General features: G+C 58.1%; 2 protein-coding genes across 3 annotated transcripts; both read left to right on the top strand.

The window, feature by feature from the left end:
* Nucleotides 1-1,175: 1,175 nt before the first annotated feature.
* On the top strand, nt 1,176-12,554 carry PCIF1 (phosphorylated CTD interacting factor 1). Of its 2 annotated transcripts, XM_058814592.1 has the most exons (17): nt 1,176-1,279; nt 1,508-1,616; nt 4,284-4,422; nt 4,603-4,727; nt 5,100-5,237; nt 5,401-5,531; nt 5,742-5,896; nt 6,116-6,263; nt 6,447-6,530; nt 7,272-7,371; nt 7,517-7,679; nt 8,796-8,968; nt 9,407-9,493; nt 9,982-10,166; nt 10,262-10,355; nt 10,563-10,738; nt 11,495-12,554. In XM_058814592.1, exons 3-17 carry the CDS (start codon nt 4,299-4,301, stop codon nt 11,745-11,747), a joined length of 2,136 nt encoding a protein of 711 aa, XP_058670575.1. In that variant the 5' UTR covers nt 1,176-1,279; nt 1,508-1,616; nt 4,284-4,298; the 3' UTR covers nt 11,748-12,554. The 2 variants fall into 2 exon arrangements, with proteins under 2 accessions (XP_058670575.1, XP_058670576.1); XM_058814593.1 differs by lacking the exons at nt 1,176-1,279; nt 1,508-1,616 and having other exon boundaries at nt 3,682-4,422.
* Nucleotides 12,555-14,767: 2,213 nt separating this feature from the next.
* On the top strand, nt 14,768-15,493 carry LOC131564505 (E3 ubiquitin-protein ligase RNF182-like). Its single transcript, XM_058814960.1, has one exon. The coding sequence runs from the start codon at nt 14,768-14,770 to the stop codon at nt 15,491-15,493; it is 726 nt and encodes a 241-aa protein (XP_058670943.1).
* Nucleotides 15,494-19,127: the final 3,634 nt, after the last annotated feature.

Below are 19,127 nucleotides of genomic sequence, written 5' to 3'. Positions count from 1 at the left end.
TGCCGGAGTGTCCCCATGGGTGCCCATGGAAAAGACGGGCAGCTCCTCAGCCCGGGGCTCCCTCCCGATAATTCTGCCTGGCTGAGCCATGCCGAGAGTCTGCCCCTGCCCTCACCACCCCCTCGGCCACTTGAGCTCCCTCGCTCCAAGGCTGGAGTTTCACTGTGCCTTCAGAGTCCCCTCTGCCCTCAGGGGTCGGTCTGAGCCGCCCTTTGTGCCCCGGGGGGTTATCGGTGCTCTGGGCAGCGGAGCTAGGCTGCTGGAAGCCCAAAACGGGAGCCTCAGTGCTTACACAGCACTTACCCCCCAGAACTGCAGCGCCAGCGTTAACTCATTAAACTGACCCCGCTGCTCCCGGAGCAGAGGGCAGGACTCCGGGAGATGGGAAACCCCTTGGAAAGCTGGGCAGCAGGGATATCCCAGGAGAAAAGGGCAGGAGAGGCCTCGCAGTTTCCCCATCCCGTCTTCACCGAGGGCCGTGGGCCAGCACCGGCCAGCGGCGGCCCAGGGAGCTGCAGCCGAGGCAGGACGGATGCTCTGCTAGGAGAATGTGGCAGAAGCTCCGCCAGCTGCGAGGGGTCCTGCGGCCCCCAAGGAGCCCCCAGTAACAGCCGTGTCCTCCTTCCACGTCCCGTGCCATCCTCCAGCATATGCTGTGGAGCAGTAGCCGCAGGACAAGGGAGCGACTGCCAGCGCCCGCCGGCTGTCACCGGGACCCGCGGGACGGGGAACGGCCACGGCAATAGTGTGGGGAGGGACGTGTCAGCGCTGCGCCCGAGGGACCGCCGGGACAGGCAGCGGCTGCCAGGGCCGGCCCGGGCTGAAGCGCAGCGGGAGCAACCGCTGTGCCCGGCGGGCGGCGGAAGCCCCGCGCCCCGGCCGCCACCCCGCCCCGGCGCCGCCGCTCTTCAAAGGCCCTTTGGTGGCAACCGCTGCGGCCGCGCCCTGTCAGTGCCGGGAACCGCCCGCGGCGGGCGGGAGGCGGGGCCGGCCCGCACGGAGCGGCTCCACGACAGCGCGGGCAGGACCGGGACCGCTCCGCACACACCGCGGGGCGGCGCCCGCCACAAAGATGGCGCCGGGTGGGCGGGGTGACCGCGCAGCCTTTGCGCATGCTCCATGTAATTCCCCCAAGCGCGGGCTCTGCTTCGCGCATGCGCTCCACACCCGCGGCCCCGGCGCAAGATGGCGGCGGCGGGGCGGGCGAGGCGGAGGTGGGGCGGCGGCGGTGGCGGACGCAGCGGTGCCCGGTGCCTGCAGCCCCTAGCCTCACGCCCAGGTAAGCGGCGCGACCGCGTGGCCGCGGCCCGCCGTGCAGGAGGAGGCGGCGGGGGCCGGCGGCGGCGCGCGGGCGGCGGAGGGGAGGCGGCGCAGGCCCGCGGCCGCCATCTTAGAGCGCTAGAGCGCGGCCGCTACTGCCGCCGCGCTCCCGCCGCCGCGCCCCCGCCGCGCCTGCGCGTCACGCGGCCCCTCCCCGCGGCGCCGTAACGGGCTCCTGTCTCCGCAGCCGCCCCCGCGGGCCAGGCGCGGGACGCCCCGCTATGAGGATGCGGCCCCGGCGCGCCAGCGGCGAGTACGGAGCGACGGCCACGCGTCCCGCCAGGCAGCCCGCCACCGTAAGTACCCGCCCGGCCGGCCGTCGCCCCGCTTAGGCCGCGCCCCCGGACCGCTCCCGGCCAGACTGCAGAGTTGTCGCCGTCGCCGCCTCCTCTCCGCACTCGCTGGGTGCCCGTGGCCGCTCGCCGGCCCCGGCCCGCCGCGCCGAGGAGCTCCGTGCCGTCTTCGCCGCCGGCAGGGCAGCCCCAGGAGGTTCCCGGCCGCTTCCCCGCGCAGACACGGTGCCCCGGTGCCCAGTGCCCGTGGTGCCCCGGGAGCGCTGCGCTGCTCAGCTCCGGGCCCGCCGGCCGGCGCTCGGAAAGGGGATGGGTGCCGATGGAGGAGGCGATGGCCTGGCTCCCAGCCTCCTGGAGCAGCCGTGGTTCTGGGATGGGGGAGAGCCGCGGGGTTGTCCCGGGGGCCTGTCGCTGATCTCCTTTGTCTGCATTTGCTGTTGTCTTGTACAAAATTCTACCTCGGTGAAATGGAAACAAATACCGGTCCTGTTTGCTGTACTTCTTTACTCTGTGTCTCCTTACCCCTCGCTGTGGTCTCTGGTTGTGCTGCTGCTCTAGGTTGTAAGCTCTCTGGGCAGGGACAGCGTTGTACCGTGTTTGTGAAGCACTGTATGCATTGCCATGGTGTATAAAAACATACCGTAATCACCATAAAATGCTTCCTCTGGATCCCTGTCACTGTCTAAGTCCCAGTGTAGTTACATAAAAGTAGAGTGGCTTCTGCCAGGATTCCTGTTAGTTTGGCTGTTTCCTTTTCCCAGACCTTAAGGGTACTTGGATTTAATACTTGTTAACACAGATCAAGTGATAAAACTTCTTGGCTACTTCCACCATTCCAGTTTATCCATAAATGGGAGGAGGCAGAGCCAGCCACCCTATTTGACAGCTCTTTTGAGCGATGCGTGGTGAAAAACACTGGCAGGTCGCTGGAGCTGGCATGTGCCATCCAAGCTGGCCAGGGCTCCGTGCCCAGTGCTGTCTGTGAATCCTGACAATCATGACTTTGGGAGCTCTGGTCCCCCCAGTACACACCAGTTCTTTCCAGGCTGTGCTCTGTGTAACGTGCAGGACACAGCAGCAGCTGCATGTGCAAGTGTAGCTTTAGTTTGAGGAGGAGGGACTAAACCTCCTTCAGAGCTTCCCTGTGCTCCTGCCTCACAGCTCTGCCATCTCCAGGGTCCCTGTACCCACGGGCTGACACGAGCCTGAGCTGCTGCCGCTGGCCCAGCTCACCTTGGCACGTTTGTGTAGTGTCTGTAAGGACACGGTGGGGTTGGAGTTCAGGAGGGAGTGTGAGATTGCACAACGCTCACTGCTGAGGCCATTAAAGTTCCCCCGTTGTGTCCTACACTCTGCCGCAGGCATGAGGCGTTACCTGCTTGCTCTGGGGCAGAGACCCAAACTCCAGGTATCACAGTGTCCCACACCTTCCTTTGTGTACCCTGCCTGGAAGGATGGAAACATCTTCCAAGGTGCTGAAGGAGTCGAGTTCCTCAGTGCTGATCTCAGCCAATGCTGTGGGCAGCTGAGCTACTGGCCACTCGCTCTTGACCACTGTTTGCTCCTGCCATTCTGTTCTGCTGAAATAGCCACTGGCCTTTATGCACAGGAAGGGCAGTGAAGACTTCAAATCCCAGTGACAACCCAAAAAAAAATCAGAGTTTTTATTGGAGAGCTCCTGTACGTGGCTCCTGCTGTCAGGAGTGTGCTGCTCAGGTGAGGAGCACACTATACACAGCACTGTGCTGCTGCTGCCCTGACTGCTGGTGTGTGCTGTGGGGTGTCTCCAAAGCCTGAATAGAGTTAAGTGTCTGAGGTAGCTGGGAATTATGTAAAATGCCTTGTTTCCCCCCAGTTCATTGCCAATGCATTTTGGGCTGCCAGAGAAGAGCAATCTGTGGCGCTGTTTCAGAAACTTCCCCAGGGAAGAGTGGTGACTAAGAGAGGAAAAGCCTGGCTGTTTCTCTCCAGCTGGCAACATTAAATTATGATTAAGAGGAGCTTTATTGTTCCAACAGACCTTCTTTTGCATAACTGTTGTTATGCAGATGAAAAAGCAGCAAGGGCCAAAACAGCTGGCTGAAGCCCTGCTTGTGGGACTAGGACTAGCACTAGGACGTGTCAGCCTGGGACATGCAGAGGGTAATAATCGGGAGCTCCTGACTCCCAGCCTGTGGTTTTCTGAACCACAGAAGTTGTTAGTGAACCTCCAGGGCTATTTTATATAGCAGATTTTTATTTTAATGAAAGCCTTATGTTGAAATGATGTGCAGTTATGTGTGTGTGAGTTGATTCAAACTGTCTCTGAGGATAATATCAGACCTGGCCAGTGGTATTGGTGTGGCAGAAGGTGGCACATAATCACAGAGGAGGTTATGTTATTTTTTACAATCTGATGCTTTGCTCTTTGGAGAGGTCTAGCTGAAAAGGGAATATTTTGAATGCTGGCCTAAAGAACACCCTGGCTAACCCCATTTAACACTGAGCATTCCTCATAGCTCGTTGTATCCAGGATAACAAGGTGTTTTTCAGGGCTGAGGTGCAGTTTGTGTGTACTGGTTCAATCCCTGTTTTATTATCAGAATGAACTTTTATTGCTACACCTGAGTATGCCAAGCAGATCTGGGACCTTTCCTGCTGTAACACTGGATATTACTCTGTTTTTTCCAGTGTGGTTGCTGAGAAATGGCCAATGAGAATCACAGAAGCCCTGCGGAGGAAGCGTCTCTCATGAGTCACTCACCTGGCACCTCCAACCAGAACCAGCCCAGCTCCCCCAAACCCATGCGCCTGGTACAGGACCTGCCAGGTACCCACTCTGCCTTCGGGAGTTCTGCAGGGCCCTGGCAGTTGGGAGAGGGGTGAAACAAGGCTGCCAAGGGAGGCCAGGAGTGATGTGTGTTTCAGAGAGTACTGTGACAGTGCTGGGCACTGCAGGGCAGGTCTGTTGTGCAGGATGCTCCTCTCCTGACTCTCACTGTCCTCTCAGATGAGCTGGTGCAGGCTGGCTGGGAGAAGTGCTGGAGCAAGCGGGAGAACCGCCCGTACTACTTCAACCGCTTCACCAACCAGTCTCTGTGGGAAATGCCTGTGCTGGGACAGCACGATGTCATAGTAAGTGCTCACTCATCTTGGGAGTGCTGTGCCAGGACTGGGGTCTTCAGATTACAGGTGTCTTGTGTGCCTTCAAAACTCCTTGCTCAGTCCATTGTCTGGCATGATTCTGGGGAAGTGTTTCTCTGTCAGGTGTTGCTGTTCCAGGAGTCATGCACCGCTCATCAACGTGGGGGATTTGTGATGAGTTTTTCTCATTAAAATATTTTTAAAAGGCATATAGACATCTAGAAGAGAATCTTTCAGCTTTGTGCAGGTGTGACTAGTGGTGTCCTTATTTCCATCCACGTGGGAGCTGGGAGCAGTGCAATGGGAGGCTGCAGTGGCAGTTGGTGAGCTTGACGTGTGCTGTTGTTGTTTGGACTCTCATAGTCAGACCCTCTGGGACTGAATGCGGCTCCCATGCCACTGGAAGGTGGAGTGGCAGATGCCTCTGTGGAGAGCAAGCAGAGGAAGAGGAGGTTCTCAGAAGAGGTTCCACCAAGTAGCAACAGTGTGAAGAAGCCCAAGGTGGGTTTGGTGCTCTGAAACAAACATGTGCAGCCTGAAACCAAGGGGAGCTGGTGAGCTCATGGGGGTCTCCCACGTGGTGTTCTGGTGTGGGACTGATTCACTGGGCTGCTTCTCCTTGACCTGTCTCTTTGGTGGAGTAATTCATCTTTCACACACACAGGCGGATGTCCCAGGGAACCCAGCTGCTCAGCCAGTCCCCAGCTCTCCCAGTATTCCAGGAACCTCTGTTTTGAAGGCATGGTGTGTTTCACCTGAAGACAAACAGCAGGCAGCTCTTCTACGACCAACTGAGTGAGTTGTGTCCATTTGTCTTCTGTTCCTTTCTCAGTAAAGTGTTTGAGACACACAGGTTGCAAGAAACCTGAGGGATAAATCACTGCCAGGAGTTTTGATAGTTTGGTTTCCTGACTGGTGAAACAGCCCAAGGAAGTATCTTTAAAAGTAATATTTGATAATTAGCCAGTGATCTGGTTATCCTGATGACATTTTCTTCTGCCACAGAGTATACTGGGACCTGGATATTCAGACAAATGCTGTGATTAAGCAGAGGGCACCATCAGAAGTGCTTTCTCCACACCCTGAGGTGGAGCTGCTCCGGTCCCAGCTCATTCTCAAGCTGAGGCAGCATTACCGTGAGCTCTGCCAGCAGCGAGAAGGTGAGTTGGGTTCCTTTGATTTCCTTCTCAGTTCTAATGTTGTGGTAATTTGACTTTTGTTTTATGCCTGTCTAGTCCCTGTGTTCTCTTTTTGTGATGGTTATACTCTGTGGCATTGTTGGTTAAGTGATTAGGCAGAACTTTGTGTGATGATCCTTATCAGAACTACTGGGCATTTCTGTATTGTATTGATTAGACCCTTCTTCTGTGCATCTGCAGGGATTGACCCCCCAAGGGAGTCATTTAACCGCTGGATGTTGGAGAGAAAAGTGGTTGATAAAGGGACAGATCCTCTTCTCCCGAGTGACTGCGAGCCAGTAGTGTCTCCTTCCATGTTCAGAGAGATCATGAATGACATTCCCATCAGGTACTGTTCACAGACAGAGCACTTTGTTGGGATGGTTCTGGGTCAGTCTGGTCTGGTGATTTACCTGCCGCGGTTCCGCTGTGGTGCTCCCTTTGTTTGGATGCTGGTGAAGGAAAGCTGGGGAACTGAACCTGTTTTCCATGCCTTTGTGAGACTCATGCATATGAATTTAACTTACCTCAGGTTATCCAGAATTAAGTTCCGAGAGGAAGCCAAGAGGCTGCTCTTCAAGTATGCTGAGGCTGCGAAACGACTGATTGAATCCAGGTGGGAGCTCTTCTCGCAGTGCTGTCACGTTCAGAAAAGACAAAAGAACTATAGGGACTTCTCATCCTGCCTTATCCAGCACTGGGCATAATGTTATTGAGAAAGAGCAAGGTTGGGAACATACAGAAGAAAAACAGTAGTGCTGGAGCCATCTTTTGATAATTACTGTTACTGTAAAATGTAATACTGGGGAGCTGAGTGTGTGTGGAGACAATGAAGTACTGGGTGTGGAATGTCTTTTGTCATCCCTGAGATAATATCAGGAGTGCTTGAGCACTCACTGCTGTTACAGAGCAACAAGCTTAGAGTGGCATTTTGCATACAAGGTGGAGTTTTTCTGACCAGTTCTGCCACAGCAGGCAAAACTGAGGAAGAGAGTTGGGGAGAGGCTTGTGGGGGAAAGGAAAAGCTTGTAAACAGGGTAGTTTTCTTGAAGTCACAAGCCCCTAGCAGTAATTGAAAATTAGAGGAAGTGTCAAAATGGACCAATGCCATGACAAATAAAGGCTTTTTGGGCCTCTCCTGTTGCAGAGAGGACAGCAGCCAGCTACACCAAATTTTGGAGAGATTATAGCAGTCTGCAATCATGCAAATGTCTGGAAGGCCTTTCCAGAGAATGGAGGGGAGGGACAGGGATGGACAAGTGACAGTATCCACATTCCCCAGTGATAGAAAACTTTGGTGGGGGGTGGAATACCTGGCTGTGCAGCTGTGAGTTAAATTTTGCCTCTGTTTTTGTAGGAGTGCTTCCCCAGACAGCAGGAAGGTGGTGAAGTGGAATGTGGAGGACACCTTCAGCTGGCTGCGACGGGACCATTCCGCCTCCAAGGAGGACTACATGGTCAGTGTACCACTGATGTGTGGCTGGGCACAGGGAGCTGGGGAGGGGACATGTGGGGACAGGTACAGGTCCTTCTGGAGACACTGAAGACCCCTGGAGAGCCAGTGGTGGCCATGTGAGAGACTCTGGTTCTCTGTTTCCACAGGACCGCCTGGAGCACTTACGCAAACAGTGTGGGCCCCACGTGTCTGCTGCAGCCAAGGACTCTGTGGAAGGCATTTGCAGTAAAATTTACTACATATCCCTGGAATACGTCAAGCGCATCCGAGAGAAGCATCTTGCCATACTCAAGGAGAACAATATCTCTGGTATGCAGCCAGCTTTGAGGAGCTGTAGAGCTGCAGCACTGCAGTAAAAGGCCCCATGGTCTTGTCCCTATTCAGAGAGTGTTACCTGTTGGGAGGGCAGCTCTGTCTCCAAATGTTAAAAAGTCTGTGTTTCAAAGTTAGAAACAGCCAGTCCAACATAGGCCTCAGCTTTCAGTCACAATGTGTGTGCAGTGACAGGCTGTCTTCCATCAGGTGCTGTGACCAGCTGTAACATCAGATACTACAAATATGTGATTTGCCAAGATGAAGTAGCTTGTTAGGAGCAGGTCACACTGAGCAGGGCATTCGTTCATTTCACTGGACCGTGCTTTTTTGCTTTGCTGCTTCATGAATTCCTGGGGACAGCTGACACCCCCTTAATAGTGCTGAGTGTTCTCCCTTTATTCTCATTTGCCACGTTTCTCGTGTTTTGAGCACCCCTCTGCCTCCCAGCTTGTCACTGTGCACCCTTTCTTGGCAGAGTTTGTGTTCCTTGATCTTTCCTCTGTTCTTTCTTTCGTTCACGTCTGTATATCTCTCTCTAGTCAGCTTTTTCTTCCTCCATGGGGTCTGCTCCTTTCATTGCCACTGTCTGTAGTCCTTTTCCCTTTTGGGTCCTGGCTCTCCTCAGGCTCCCTTCAGGTCCCAATGCCTGCCTCTTGGCATTGTTTTTGATGCTTATCTTCCAATCCCACTAAGTCAAGAGATTACTTCCAGCTGATTTATGAGCTCTTCCTGAAGCTGAGGCAATGGATAACCACAAGGTGCAGGGAGATTCCTTTGCCTTCTGCATTTGGCCGCCTGTGAACTTCTATTGTGCTCTGGATGAGTTTGGGGCAAACTGAAATAAGAAACAGTAGCTACAAAAAGAGGGTTTTGTTTGTTTGGAACATGCCTCAGGACTCTGGGGTGGCTGTGTGCTGTCTGCATTGAGGAATCAGCTTTGAACCTAGGTAGCTGCCTACAACATCTGTGAGGGACCACCATGGTGGTTTTTTGGGAGGACCACCCTATTCTTCAGCCCTTTTGGATTGCTGTGTCTTTTGAGTTGGACTGAAGATTGGTCCTGAATACCCTTGGCTTCTCACAGGCTGCCTTTCTATTCATTGTCCACAGCTGAGGTGGAAGCTCCTGAGGTCCAGGACAGGCTGGTGTACTGCTACCCCGTGAGACTGGCCATCCCCTCCCCACCACTGCCCAGCGTGGAGATGCACATGGAGAACAACGTGGCCTGTGTGCGCTACAAGGGGGAGATGGTCAAAGTGAGCCGCAACTACTTCAGCAAGCTGGTAAGGGCTGGGCACTGCTCTGCTGCCCCTGGGGCAGAGTCATCTCCTGGGCAGGGCTGGGCAGAGGCTGGCCAGTTGACCCTGCAGAGCTGTCACACACTGCCATGGCCATGAGGACAGCTACTCTCACCTTAGCTGGGGTCAGGCTCTGCTGGGAGTATTTCCCAGGTGTTGGGTGTGTGCTCTGAATAAATGTTGTGTTGCCAGAACATTGTACTCAAACCAAGGCAGCCCTTGCTGAGAGACACGTGCTGCTGTGGTAGTTCATTCATTTTGTGTTAGTGACAAGCTGGTGGCTCATGCAGTGACAGCAGATGTGCTGACAACTCCCTGCAGAGCCCACCTGCTCCTCAGCCTCCCTCTCCCTGTCACAATGTGCATGTATCACCATAGCTTGGCTGTTCCTGATGTCTTCAATGGCTGGGCTTTCTCTTCCAGTGGCTTCTTTATCGGTACAGCTGCATCGACGACTCAGGCTTTGAAAAGTTCCTGCCCAGGGTTTGGTGCCTTCTCCGTCGATATCAGGTACGATCTCACCACAGCTGTACATCAGATAGCCTTGGCAGCACTGGGAACTCGTCTTTGCTCTGGGAAGGGGTCACAACTTTGGGAGCCTGGAGCAACATGGGGTTTAAACTGGGTCTGTAGTCTCCTCATGCTATGCTGAGGTAGGACTGTATACTTGGGAGCAGTTGTGGTCTTGACACAAGACCTCAGTGTGGGTAAAGATCTTTGTGAAGGAAACCTGCAGTAGCTCTTGACTCTGAGGGCAGCTGAAGGGTCACTTGGTACAAGAGAAAACTGATGGTTTTGTGGGGTCAGAGTTGGATAAAATCTCTAAAGAGCATTCTTGGGTACATGCAGGGACCTACACAAATTTGAGAAAGGACGAGGGGGCCCTGCATACCTAGAGGAGTGGGTGCATGGACATGTGGCCCTGGGTCCATGGTCAGTGAAGGGAACAGCAGGAACAGTGAGTGCTGGCACGGCTCACCAGGGTTTGCTCTCTTCAGATGATGTTTGGTGTGGGGCTGTATGAAGGGACTGGTCTGCAAGGGGCACTTCCCGTGCACATCTTTGAAGCCCTCCACAAGCTCTTTGGAGTGAGTTTTGAATGCTTTGCCTCGCCCCTGAATTGCTATTTTAAACAGTACTGTTCAGCCTTCTTGGACACAGACGGGTATTTTGGATCCAGGGGGTGAGTATTGCGTTCCCTTGCTCTGCGTGGGTGTGGGTGCATGCCCGTGAGATGACTCAGGATGAGCTGATGGGGATCTTTGCTTCTTTCTCCAGCCCGTGCCTGGATTTCTTCCCTATAAGTGGTTCTTTTGAGGCAAATCCTCCATTCTGTGAGGAGCTGATGGATGCCATGGTCTCTCACTTTGAGGTATGTCTGCTCACAGTGAGGTTGTTTGGGAGGGAGCTGTGCTGTCCATCCTCTGCTCCCCACCACTCCTGCGCCCTGAGGGCACGGACAGAGGACAGTGTCAGCTGGGCACTGCTCTTAAATCAGAAGCATTTCCTTTCTGTAGGACTGATTAAACACGTCATTGCTCAGTCAGTGCTGAGATTGTTCCTTTTCTTGTTGCACTAGAAACTGCTGGAGAGCTCCAGCGAGCCGCTCTCCTTCATTGTCTTCATCCCTGAGTGGCGGGACCCCCCCACGCCAGCCCTGACGCGCATGGAGCAGAGCAAGTTCAAGCGACACCAGCTCATCCTGCCGGCCTTCGATCACGAGTACCGCAGCGGGTCCCAGCACGTCTGCAAAAAGTAGGCTTTGTTCTCAGATCCTTTGGGAACACAGCTCTGAAGCTGTGTGACAGAAATATCCTCTCCCAGGCTGAAATCAGTGGGAAGCAGGGAGCAGACAAGGACAAGCGCAGCGCATCATCACTTTGGGTGTTTAGGATGGGCAGATAGCATGGTGAATTCAACGTCTGTTTAATGACTGCTAAGTTTAGCTTGTGAGAGGTGTGTGCCTCGGGCACGAGTCCAGCTAGAACAGGTCACACCTGTGGCTCTGATCTGTGCTTCTGCCAGCCCTCAGGCCTGGTAGCTGCTTGTGCTGCAGCAGCTGGATGTCACTGGGAGAGCAGAGGCAAGGGCCAGTCAGTGGGGGTTTGGTCTCCAGTGGGGCAGGCTGGTCTCTGCTGCTGAGGCAACAAGTGTGAGCAGCAGCTTGTTTAAGCAACAGGTGCCAGAACACTGAATTTCTTACCTGCTTAGGACTGATGCCTCACTGTGCTGATTCCCCTCTGCAGGGACAGAAAGGTTCCAGCACATGCGTGTGCTGGTAGGCAGCAGTCGGACTCTGCACCATCAGTGTTTCTTCCCTCTGGAAGCTTAGGAGCCTCTACTGTACTCAGAACTGCCCAAGGCTGCACTGTGCCTCCCTTCTGGTCAGAATAATAAGAGAAAGGATGGGACAAATACTTGTCCTAGTGAAGGCACGAAGAGGAGGAGCAGGTGTTGAGGGTTTTGGGCGGGGCCAGGGGAGGTGCTGATGCCTGTGCTCTTCCCTTGCAGGGAGGAGATGTACTACAAGGCTGTGCACAACACAGCCGTCCTCTTCCTGCAGAACAGCGCCGGCTTTGCCAAGTGGGAGCCCACGCCGGAGCGGCTGCAGGAGCTCGTTGCAGCCTACAAGCATTCGGGCCGAACCCTCAGCTCCTCGTCTTCCTCCTCCTCGTCCTCATCCTCCTCCTCCTCCTCCACAGCGGACAAAGAGCGGGAGCTGGGCCGAGAGCAGAGCAGCAGCCGAGAGACTAATCCCAACTAAGGCAGAGGTGCGAGGCAGCAGGAGAGGTGCCGGTGGCCCCGGGGGAGGCTGGCTGGGGCAGCAGAGACTGCTGGCTGCGCAGCACGGCCCGGGACTCCTGCGCAGCAGCTCCACGGCACCCGCTCTCCTCTGCGAACTGCACGCCAGCCCCCAGGAGCCGGGAGCGTCCGGCGGCCGGTGGAAGAGGAGGCTCAGCCACGGCCCTCAGCAGGGCGAGGGAGCCCAGCGTGGCGCGGCAGGAGGAGCCGGCAGCTCCGCGACGCCGGAGCGCCGAGGGAAGGGACGGCCAGAGCTGGGACGCGCGCGTGGGCAGGCAGAAGGACGGTGGAACAGATGGAGGGACGGATGGCAAGCGCGAGTGCTGGGCGCTGAGCGCCGCGGCCGGAGGGGCCCCGGCAGGAGAGGGACGGGCAGAGCCCGGGGGCTCCTGCGGCCGGACTGGCCCCAGCACAGCTCCGTGTCCATAGTGTAAATAGTTCTGTCTGTGGCACCCACGCTCCTCGTGGGGCTGCTCCCATCGCATCTGTGTTTCTTTCTCATGTGTGAGTCCTGTGTTCGCTGACATTGTGTCCTGGAGAGGGGAGGAGCAGAGGAGAAGAGTTTATTTGGTGTGTAAAGATGTCTTTGCAGCTGTTTTTGTAGTCATTGTGGTTTTTATGCGGAGCCTCCGGGCTTTATTTAACCTCCTTGGGTTTTGTTTTGTAAGGATTAATTTAACACCGCTAACCATTTTATTACTTTTATCAAGAAGAGCAAAATCTATTTTTGATTTCTGTTTCCTAGTTCTTAGGAACATTAAAACCAGCATACAGCTCTGCTTGTGTCCATGACTTGCCTTCTTTGGTGTATGGGGTCTGTGCTCACCCCTGTCTGGTCTCTGCCTGGGTGGAAGGTAGAAAAATGTTGGGGTTTGGTTTTTCAGAACTGTCTGGCATTGCCCTTTTCCAGGCCTCCTGGTGAGGGAGGAGTTTTTTACTTATTACCAGTGTGAGCCCCTGAAGCAGCCTGACCACCCCACTGCTCCAGTGAGGTTTTGGTGCCTTCCTTCCCATTGGAGAAGTGCAGAGAAATGCACTCAGACTCCAAGTGCCTTTGGACTCACTGGGGCAGGTGCACAGCCAGCCTCTCCTGGTGGGTGCCACAACACTGCTGGTGCTGGACCAGTGTCAGTGCCACGGCAGTGACAGTGCCACCCTGAAGTGGGCAGGAATTGCCCAGCGCCTGATGCTGCCCACTCCCAGAGGCTTCAAAGCTCTCCAGAGATGCTTTTGATGGTGGCAAGATCATTGATGTCCTTCAAGTCAGGGCGGTTGGGAATGTCAGCTGTGAATGTGGCAGTTTGTAAAGGCTTTTTTTCCCCTTTAATCATTGTTTTTGACTCAAGACCACCTGTTCCTGAGGCACAGGTGAGTAGAGATGTGCTGCTGCTGGGAGTGTCCCCAACCCACCCCTTGGCCAGTCAGTGCACACTGAGCCCTTTGCCTGCTCCCTCAGGTGAGGGAAGTTACCTGGTTGAATACCCAGTGGCTGTGGTCTCGCAGGCATGTGTAGGTGACATCAGTGGCCAGAAGCCTGGTGGTGTGGGCTGCTTCTCGAGTCTCCTTTATCCTGACAGAGCAAGAGATGGTCGATGGAGCGCATCAGGTTGGCACTGGGGCCATTTCAAGGGCTGATAACCAGGACTAGGTCAATCTGTGAGGGGCTGTGGTGTGAGGGGCAGCTGTGGAAGGGTTGGGAGCAGTGGGTGGTACGGGCAGGACTGGGGGGAATGAAGCACACCAGGAGCTGAAGTCCCTGCATAAAAGCTCTGTCAGGCTGTACTAAACCTGGACGATTTAGACAAAAAGGTCCTCACTCCCATTGTCCCCGTGGTGGGCAGTGCTGCCACTCCTCTCAGGAAGGAAGGAGGGGATCCCTGAGTGCTTTTGCCCCCCAGGGCTCCTGGAAACGCCCTGTAAGGGCAGCAGCTGGGGGAGGATTTGACTGGGCTTGGGAAGCACAGCCTGCAGTGTAGGACCTGCAGGGGGCTTGGCTGTGCCCAGCCTGAACCTGTCGAGTGCCGTGTCCCCCGAGTGCCCCCGGCTCGATTCCCCGGGCATGCTGAACCCCAAGCGCCGCTACCGCAGGCCCCACGCCGGGAAGGAGCATCCCAGGGCTGACCGTGAGCGGGGACCCCCGGAGTACCGGGAGCCGCACCGATCCCGCACCAAACCCCGCACCGCCCCCTGCGCCTGCCCCTCAGCAGCCGGCGGGGCCCGGTTCTGCACGAGGGGGCTCCGCAGGGCCCCGGCACGGCCCGTCCGAGCTCCCCCTCCGTTCCCCGCTCCCCGTTACCGGGCCAACGCCGCGGCGCTGCCGGCGGCCCCTGCGCCGTGCTCGCCCCCGCAGCGCGGCGGGCAGCGCCCCGCGCCTCCCCCCATGGGGCTGCCGGGCCCGAGCCCGCCGCCGCCGAGCCCACCGGAGCCGCCGAGCCCGCCGGCGGCGGGGACCGAGCCGCCGCTGTGTCCCCGCCGGGAGCCGCAGGTACGGGAGAGGATGCGGTGCGGGCCGGGAGCGGGGGCGGGCAGTACGGACCGAGAGCGGCTCGCCCGGGGAGCGGGTGCGGGGTGCGGGGTCCCCGCCGCCGGCACAGCCGCTGTTCGGAGCCATCCCGGGCCCCCAGCGAACCCACACGCACCGTGAGGGCCAGAGATGTGTCCGGGGGCTGCCCTTCCGCTGGCGCCGGCCCCTGGGAGCGATTTTTTCCCCGCAAGGCAGGGGCGGGCGGGATGACGGCGAGTCCCAGCGCTGGTGGCACCGGGCGGGGGTTGCAGTCGGGGTCGGGGACGGGGCTGTCGTTCTGCTCTCGCTGCCCCGCTGTCCCACCGAGCCCCGGCTCTGACCGCACAATGGCCATGGCATGTGGCGGAGCTGGGACCCCACGCGTGGGAGGCAGCGGGCCCGGGGCCTGCCCTCAGCCCTGGCTGACAGCGGTGCCCCCTCCCTGCAGCTCGGACAGCCCCCCGCAGCCCCCCAGGAGCATGGCCCAGCCAGAGAGCAAGCTGGTGTCCCCGCCGGTGGCACCCTCGTCCCCCGAGCTGGAGTGCCACATCTGCTACAGCCGCTTCGACGCCCGAGCCCGCAGGCCCAAGCTGCTCCGCTGTGGCCATCGCCTCTGTGCCCGCTGCCTGCGCAGGATTGTTCCCGCGGGGGACGCTTCGACCCCCCAGCTCCGCTGCCCCTTCTGCCGCCAGCACAGCCCGGTGCCGGGCGGGGACGTGCAGCAGCTGCAGGATGATAGGGAGGCACTGGCACTGCTGACAGGCCGTGAACGGGCCAAGAAACGGGGGCCACCCCTATCTCCTGAGGTACTCCTTTGCCCCAGCGTGCTGGAGCCCACATCCAGCCCCGACTGCCTGGTTGTCACCATCCTGGAGGTGCCGGAGGACGTAACCCCACCAGAGAGCCTGGGCAGGCTGGAGGTGGTGCGGCTGTACCGCCCCACGAGCCTGGGTGCCCTGCCCTGCCACGGCCCTGGGCAGAAGTGGCACTCCTGGGGGTGGCAAGCCGTGCCCCGCTTCATTCTGGGCGTCCTCTGCCTCCTCTATTTCAGCTCCCTGCCCTTCGGCATCTACCTCCTGCTCATCGAGCACCACAGCCTGGGCATCATCCTGGTCAGTCTTGTGCCCTCCACCCTCCTTCTCTGCATTGTCTACAGCCTCTGCCAGTGCCTGTGCCTGGAGGTCTTTGGGTTCCCCCACTCCTGACCCTGCGCAGCCAACCCCTGTGCCTGAGCCAGGCAGGATTTGGGTTCCTTGGGGCATTGTCCCTTGAGGTACACATGTCCTCTGACCCACAGCATGCTGCGCCTGGACCATGGGGAGCAGCTCAGTGCCTGGTGCCTTCCCACGCAGAACAGCACTGTCCTTTCCATGTGGGTGCTCAGACTGGCTGGAGTGGCTGCAGGAGCTCATTGCAGCCTACAAGCATTTGGGCCAGACCTCAGGTCTTGTCCTCCTCCTGCACAGCGGACAAAGAGCAGGAGCCAGGACTGATCCCAGCTGAAGAAAAACCGCGGCTGGAGGGCCCCCAGCAGGAGAGGGACGGGCAGAGCCCGGGGGCTCCTGGCTGGTCCCAGCACGGCTCCGTGTCCATGGTGTAAATAGTTCTGTCTGTGGCACCCACGCTCCTCGTGGGGCTGCTCCCATCGCATCTGTGTCTCTTTCTCATGTGTGAATCTCGTGTTCGCTGACATTGTGTCCCAGAGGGGAGCAGTGGAGGAGTTTGGTGTGTAAAGATGTCTTTGCAGCTATTCTGTAGTCATTGTGGGTTTTTTTTTCTTTGCACAGCCTCCAGTCTCTATTTAACCTCCTTGGGTTTTGTTTTGTATGGATTAATTTAATACTGCTAACCATTTTATTACTTTTATTAAGAAGAATGAAGTCTATTTTTAATCTCTGCCTTGGACCTGCCCTGCTCTACAGGGGCTGCTCTCTGGAGTACTGGCAGGAAAGTTACCCTGCCATTTTTGCTGACACCCCAGCATCCCCACCAGCATCCCCACTGCACACAGGCAACACCAGGACACCCAGGACAGTCACATTTATTACTGTTTTTTGTCCCTCTCACCCACATCTCCCACTCTCCTTGTTGAGGCAACTGCTGCATCCCATGGCTGTCTCTCCTGTCATGCCCTTGGGGACAGGTCATGACTGTCTCAGCCCTATATCTGCTCCAGCACCACTGGCACTGCCGGGGGACACTCGCTGTTGCTGGGTGAAGATTCCAGCATCTCTGCCACACTCCAGATCTTGGGTTTCTGGGGCTGCTTGTCCTGCCCAGGGCCTGTCATCACCTCGGAGCTGCCCCCACACCCATCCTGCACAGGGCTGGAACTGGGAATGGGGACAGCACCCGATGGGACCCCCTCTCCCTCGCTGTCCTCGCCATCTGAGGCATTCTGTGTGGCCCAGCTCGCCTTTTTCTCCTTCTTGAGGCGCCGGCGGGCATTGGCGAACCAGGTGGAGACCTGGGTGAGGCTCATCCGGCTGACCACAGCCAGCATCACCTTCTCCCCCTTGCTGGGGTAGGGGTTCCTGGGGTGTCGTGCCAGCCAAGCCTTCAGTGCCCCGGTGCTCTCCCGCGTCGCCGCCGCCTTTGCCCGCCCCGGCTCTGTGGGCAGCCCCAGGGGCACCTCAAAGGGTGCTGAGACCTGGAGGGGCACAGGGGTGTCAGGGTAGGACAGGGGGGCCGGAGGAGAGGGGCTGTGGGATGTCAGGGCTCGGGTCTTTGTGTGTGGGAGAGGGCAGAGCTGTATCTGCTCGGATCCTGCTGTATCCCCCGTTTTCCTCTCCCATGTGCACCCAAAGTGCCAAGTGCAGGATGGCGTGTGTGTGAGGGGCAGGGGAATGCCGGGGAGGGGCAGGGTCCCCGGGACAGCAGGGCCTCAGCCGCGATTCCAATCACCCCACACAGTCCCATCCTGATCCCAGGAAAGCCCCGCATCCCATTCCTCCGCCGGAGCTGCAGCGCGGCACTTACCAGCGGTGTCATGAGGCTGAGAGGGGGTGGCAGGAGGCTGTACCCAGCCAAAACGGGACAGGGGCAGGAGTAGGGGTAGGGGCAGGGCAGTAGGGCTTGGGGTGGCCCCCGCAGGGTCCCCCAAGGCCCCCCGCAGCCCCCCAGCTCTTGTGCTGGGCTCCTCTCGCCCCGAGGTGCTGCCATACTGCAGGAGAGGAGCCGGGGAGCTGCTCCCGGGTCTTTTATAGCTGCTGGGGTCTGCAGTGACTGACAGCTGATTAGGGGGTATTAGCACCCACGAGAGCAGCAGGATCTGGGGCACCTGGTACCCCCCCTTTCCAGCTACTGTTGGGCAGGGACTTGCAGGGACCGTCCTTGCCTGCCTGCCACCAGCCAGAGCCCTGGTCCCTCCCAGGTCCCCAGCTCAGCACAGCCCACACAGCTCCCAGGGATGGGGTACGGTGGCACCCCAGGGCTGGCACATAGGGCCCACTGAGTGCCCCAAGGACACCCAGAGCCACAAACACACAGCCCAGTGTGTTTTACTGCAGTGCTGAGCTGTGTCCCACCCATGACCCCAGCCCTGACTTGGGGCTGTGGGTGGCAGAGTCCCCCGTGGTCTGGAAGGGTGGGTTGGAGGGCCAGGGGCTGGTGGAAGAATTATAGCCTGGTGGGAGGACAGCAACTCATGCTGCCCCATCCTGCTTGTCCTCTGGCTTGGCCAGGTCCTCACCCAAGCCCCAGCACTGCCATGCCTGCCACTGGATTCCCAGCAGCAGTGACAAAGGAGAAGGGTCCCACAGCCCTCCCCATGGACAGTGGGGACCCTTGCAAGGCACTGGGGGTTTCCTGTGGTTGGCAGTGGCAGGGTGGGCAGCTGTGTGAGGGGCCCTGAAAGCCCACGACCCCCTGAGCCACCTGCTCCTGCCACCATGCCTCCCCACTAAGGCTGGGATTATCCCACAGGTTGTATCCGTCATTAAATACCGACTAATAACGCTCTCAGGATATTAAATATGTAACAAACCCGCTTAGCACTGGCCAGGACAGGAAGGCGAAGGTCACCGGTGCTAATGAGCCCGGCCACATCCCTGCATCCCTGCAGGCCCTGGTGACAGCACAAGGTCCCAGGGTGAGGTGCCAGCACCCAGAGGTCCCATGCCCCTGCACTACCCCATAGCCAGAGCCTGAGCAGCGCTGGAGCTCCCAGCATACAGCAGCCAGAGCTCAGGTCCCATCCATCCCACAGTGGGCTGATGGTGTGCTCTGGGCAGCCACAGGTGTGGAAGCCTCAAGCCAGCCAGGACACTGGTGCTGCTGGCTGGGACCAGCCCTGGCCATGGCCCTGCAGTGGCCCCATAACCTTGTCCCCAAGGGACTCGTCCAGCCCTAATCAGCACCGTGGATCTGCTTGATTAGATAATGGGGCTGTAATCTAGGAAAGCGCCTGCAGATTGCGGCAGCACCCTGACCCTGCTCAGCACAGCTGGAGAGGGAGGGCCATGGCCTCCGGCACAGCAGGCACAGCAGGCGGACACAGCTGGAGCCGAGCGAGGCACAGCCCTGCAGGCACAGCCACAAACTGCGCACAGCAAGGCTGGTGTGAGGGCAGCGGGACAGAGCCACAGCTGGGACAGCCCCATCAGCCGCAGCCACCTCGGGGAGGTGTGGGGTCACCCACTGCTCACTGCCCTGGGGGTCCAACCGGAGGCAGGTAGGGATGGTCCCAAGGAAGAAGCAGTGGAGGCAGCCATGCTGTGGCAGTTTTGCGGCCCCGGTGCCACCACCCGACCCTGCATGAGGGCAGGGAGAGCCCAGCAAAGATCAGCCCACCCCGAGGGGCTCAGGCTTCACAGAGGCTCTCACCGGGGCAGGGTGGTT

Source organism: Ammospiza caudacuta, chromosome 15 (assembly GCF_027887145.1).
Source record: "Ammospiza caudacuta isolate bAmmCau1 chromosome 15, bAmmCau1.pri, whole genome shotgun sequence".
NCBI lineage: Eukaryota > Metazoa > Chordata > Aves > Passeriformes > Passerellidae > Ammospiza > Ammospiza caudacuta.
The sequence above is the reverse complement of the archived record's forward strand: the minus strand, read 5'-3'. Positions and strand labels throughout refer to the sequence as shown.

Bases quoted from the DNA above. Each gene is read 5' to 3' on its own strand.
- LOC131564505 (XM_058814960.1), top strand. From the start codon at position 14,768: ATGGCCCAGCCAGAGAGCAAGCTGGTGTCCCCGCCGGTGGCACCCTCG.
- PCIF1 (XM_058814592.1), top strand. From the start codon at position 4,299: ATGGCCAATGAGAATCACAGAAGCCCTGCGGAGGAAGCGTCTCTCATG. The intron at 4,423-4,602 runs GTACCCACTCTG...CTGTCCTCTCAG, and splicing joins CCTGGTACAGGACCTGCCAG to ATGAGCTGGTGCAGGCTGGC. The intron at 7,372-7,516 runs GTCAGTGTACCA...CTGTTTCCACAG, and splicing joins CCTCCAAGGAGGACTACATG to GACCGCCTGGAGCACTTACG.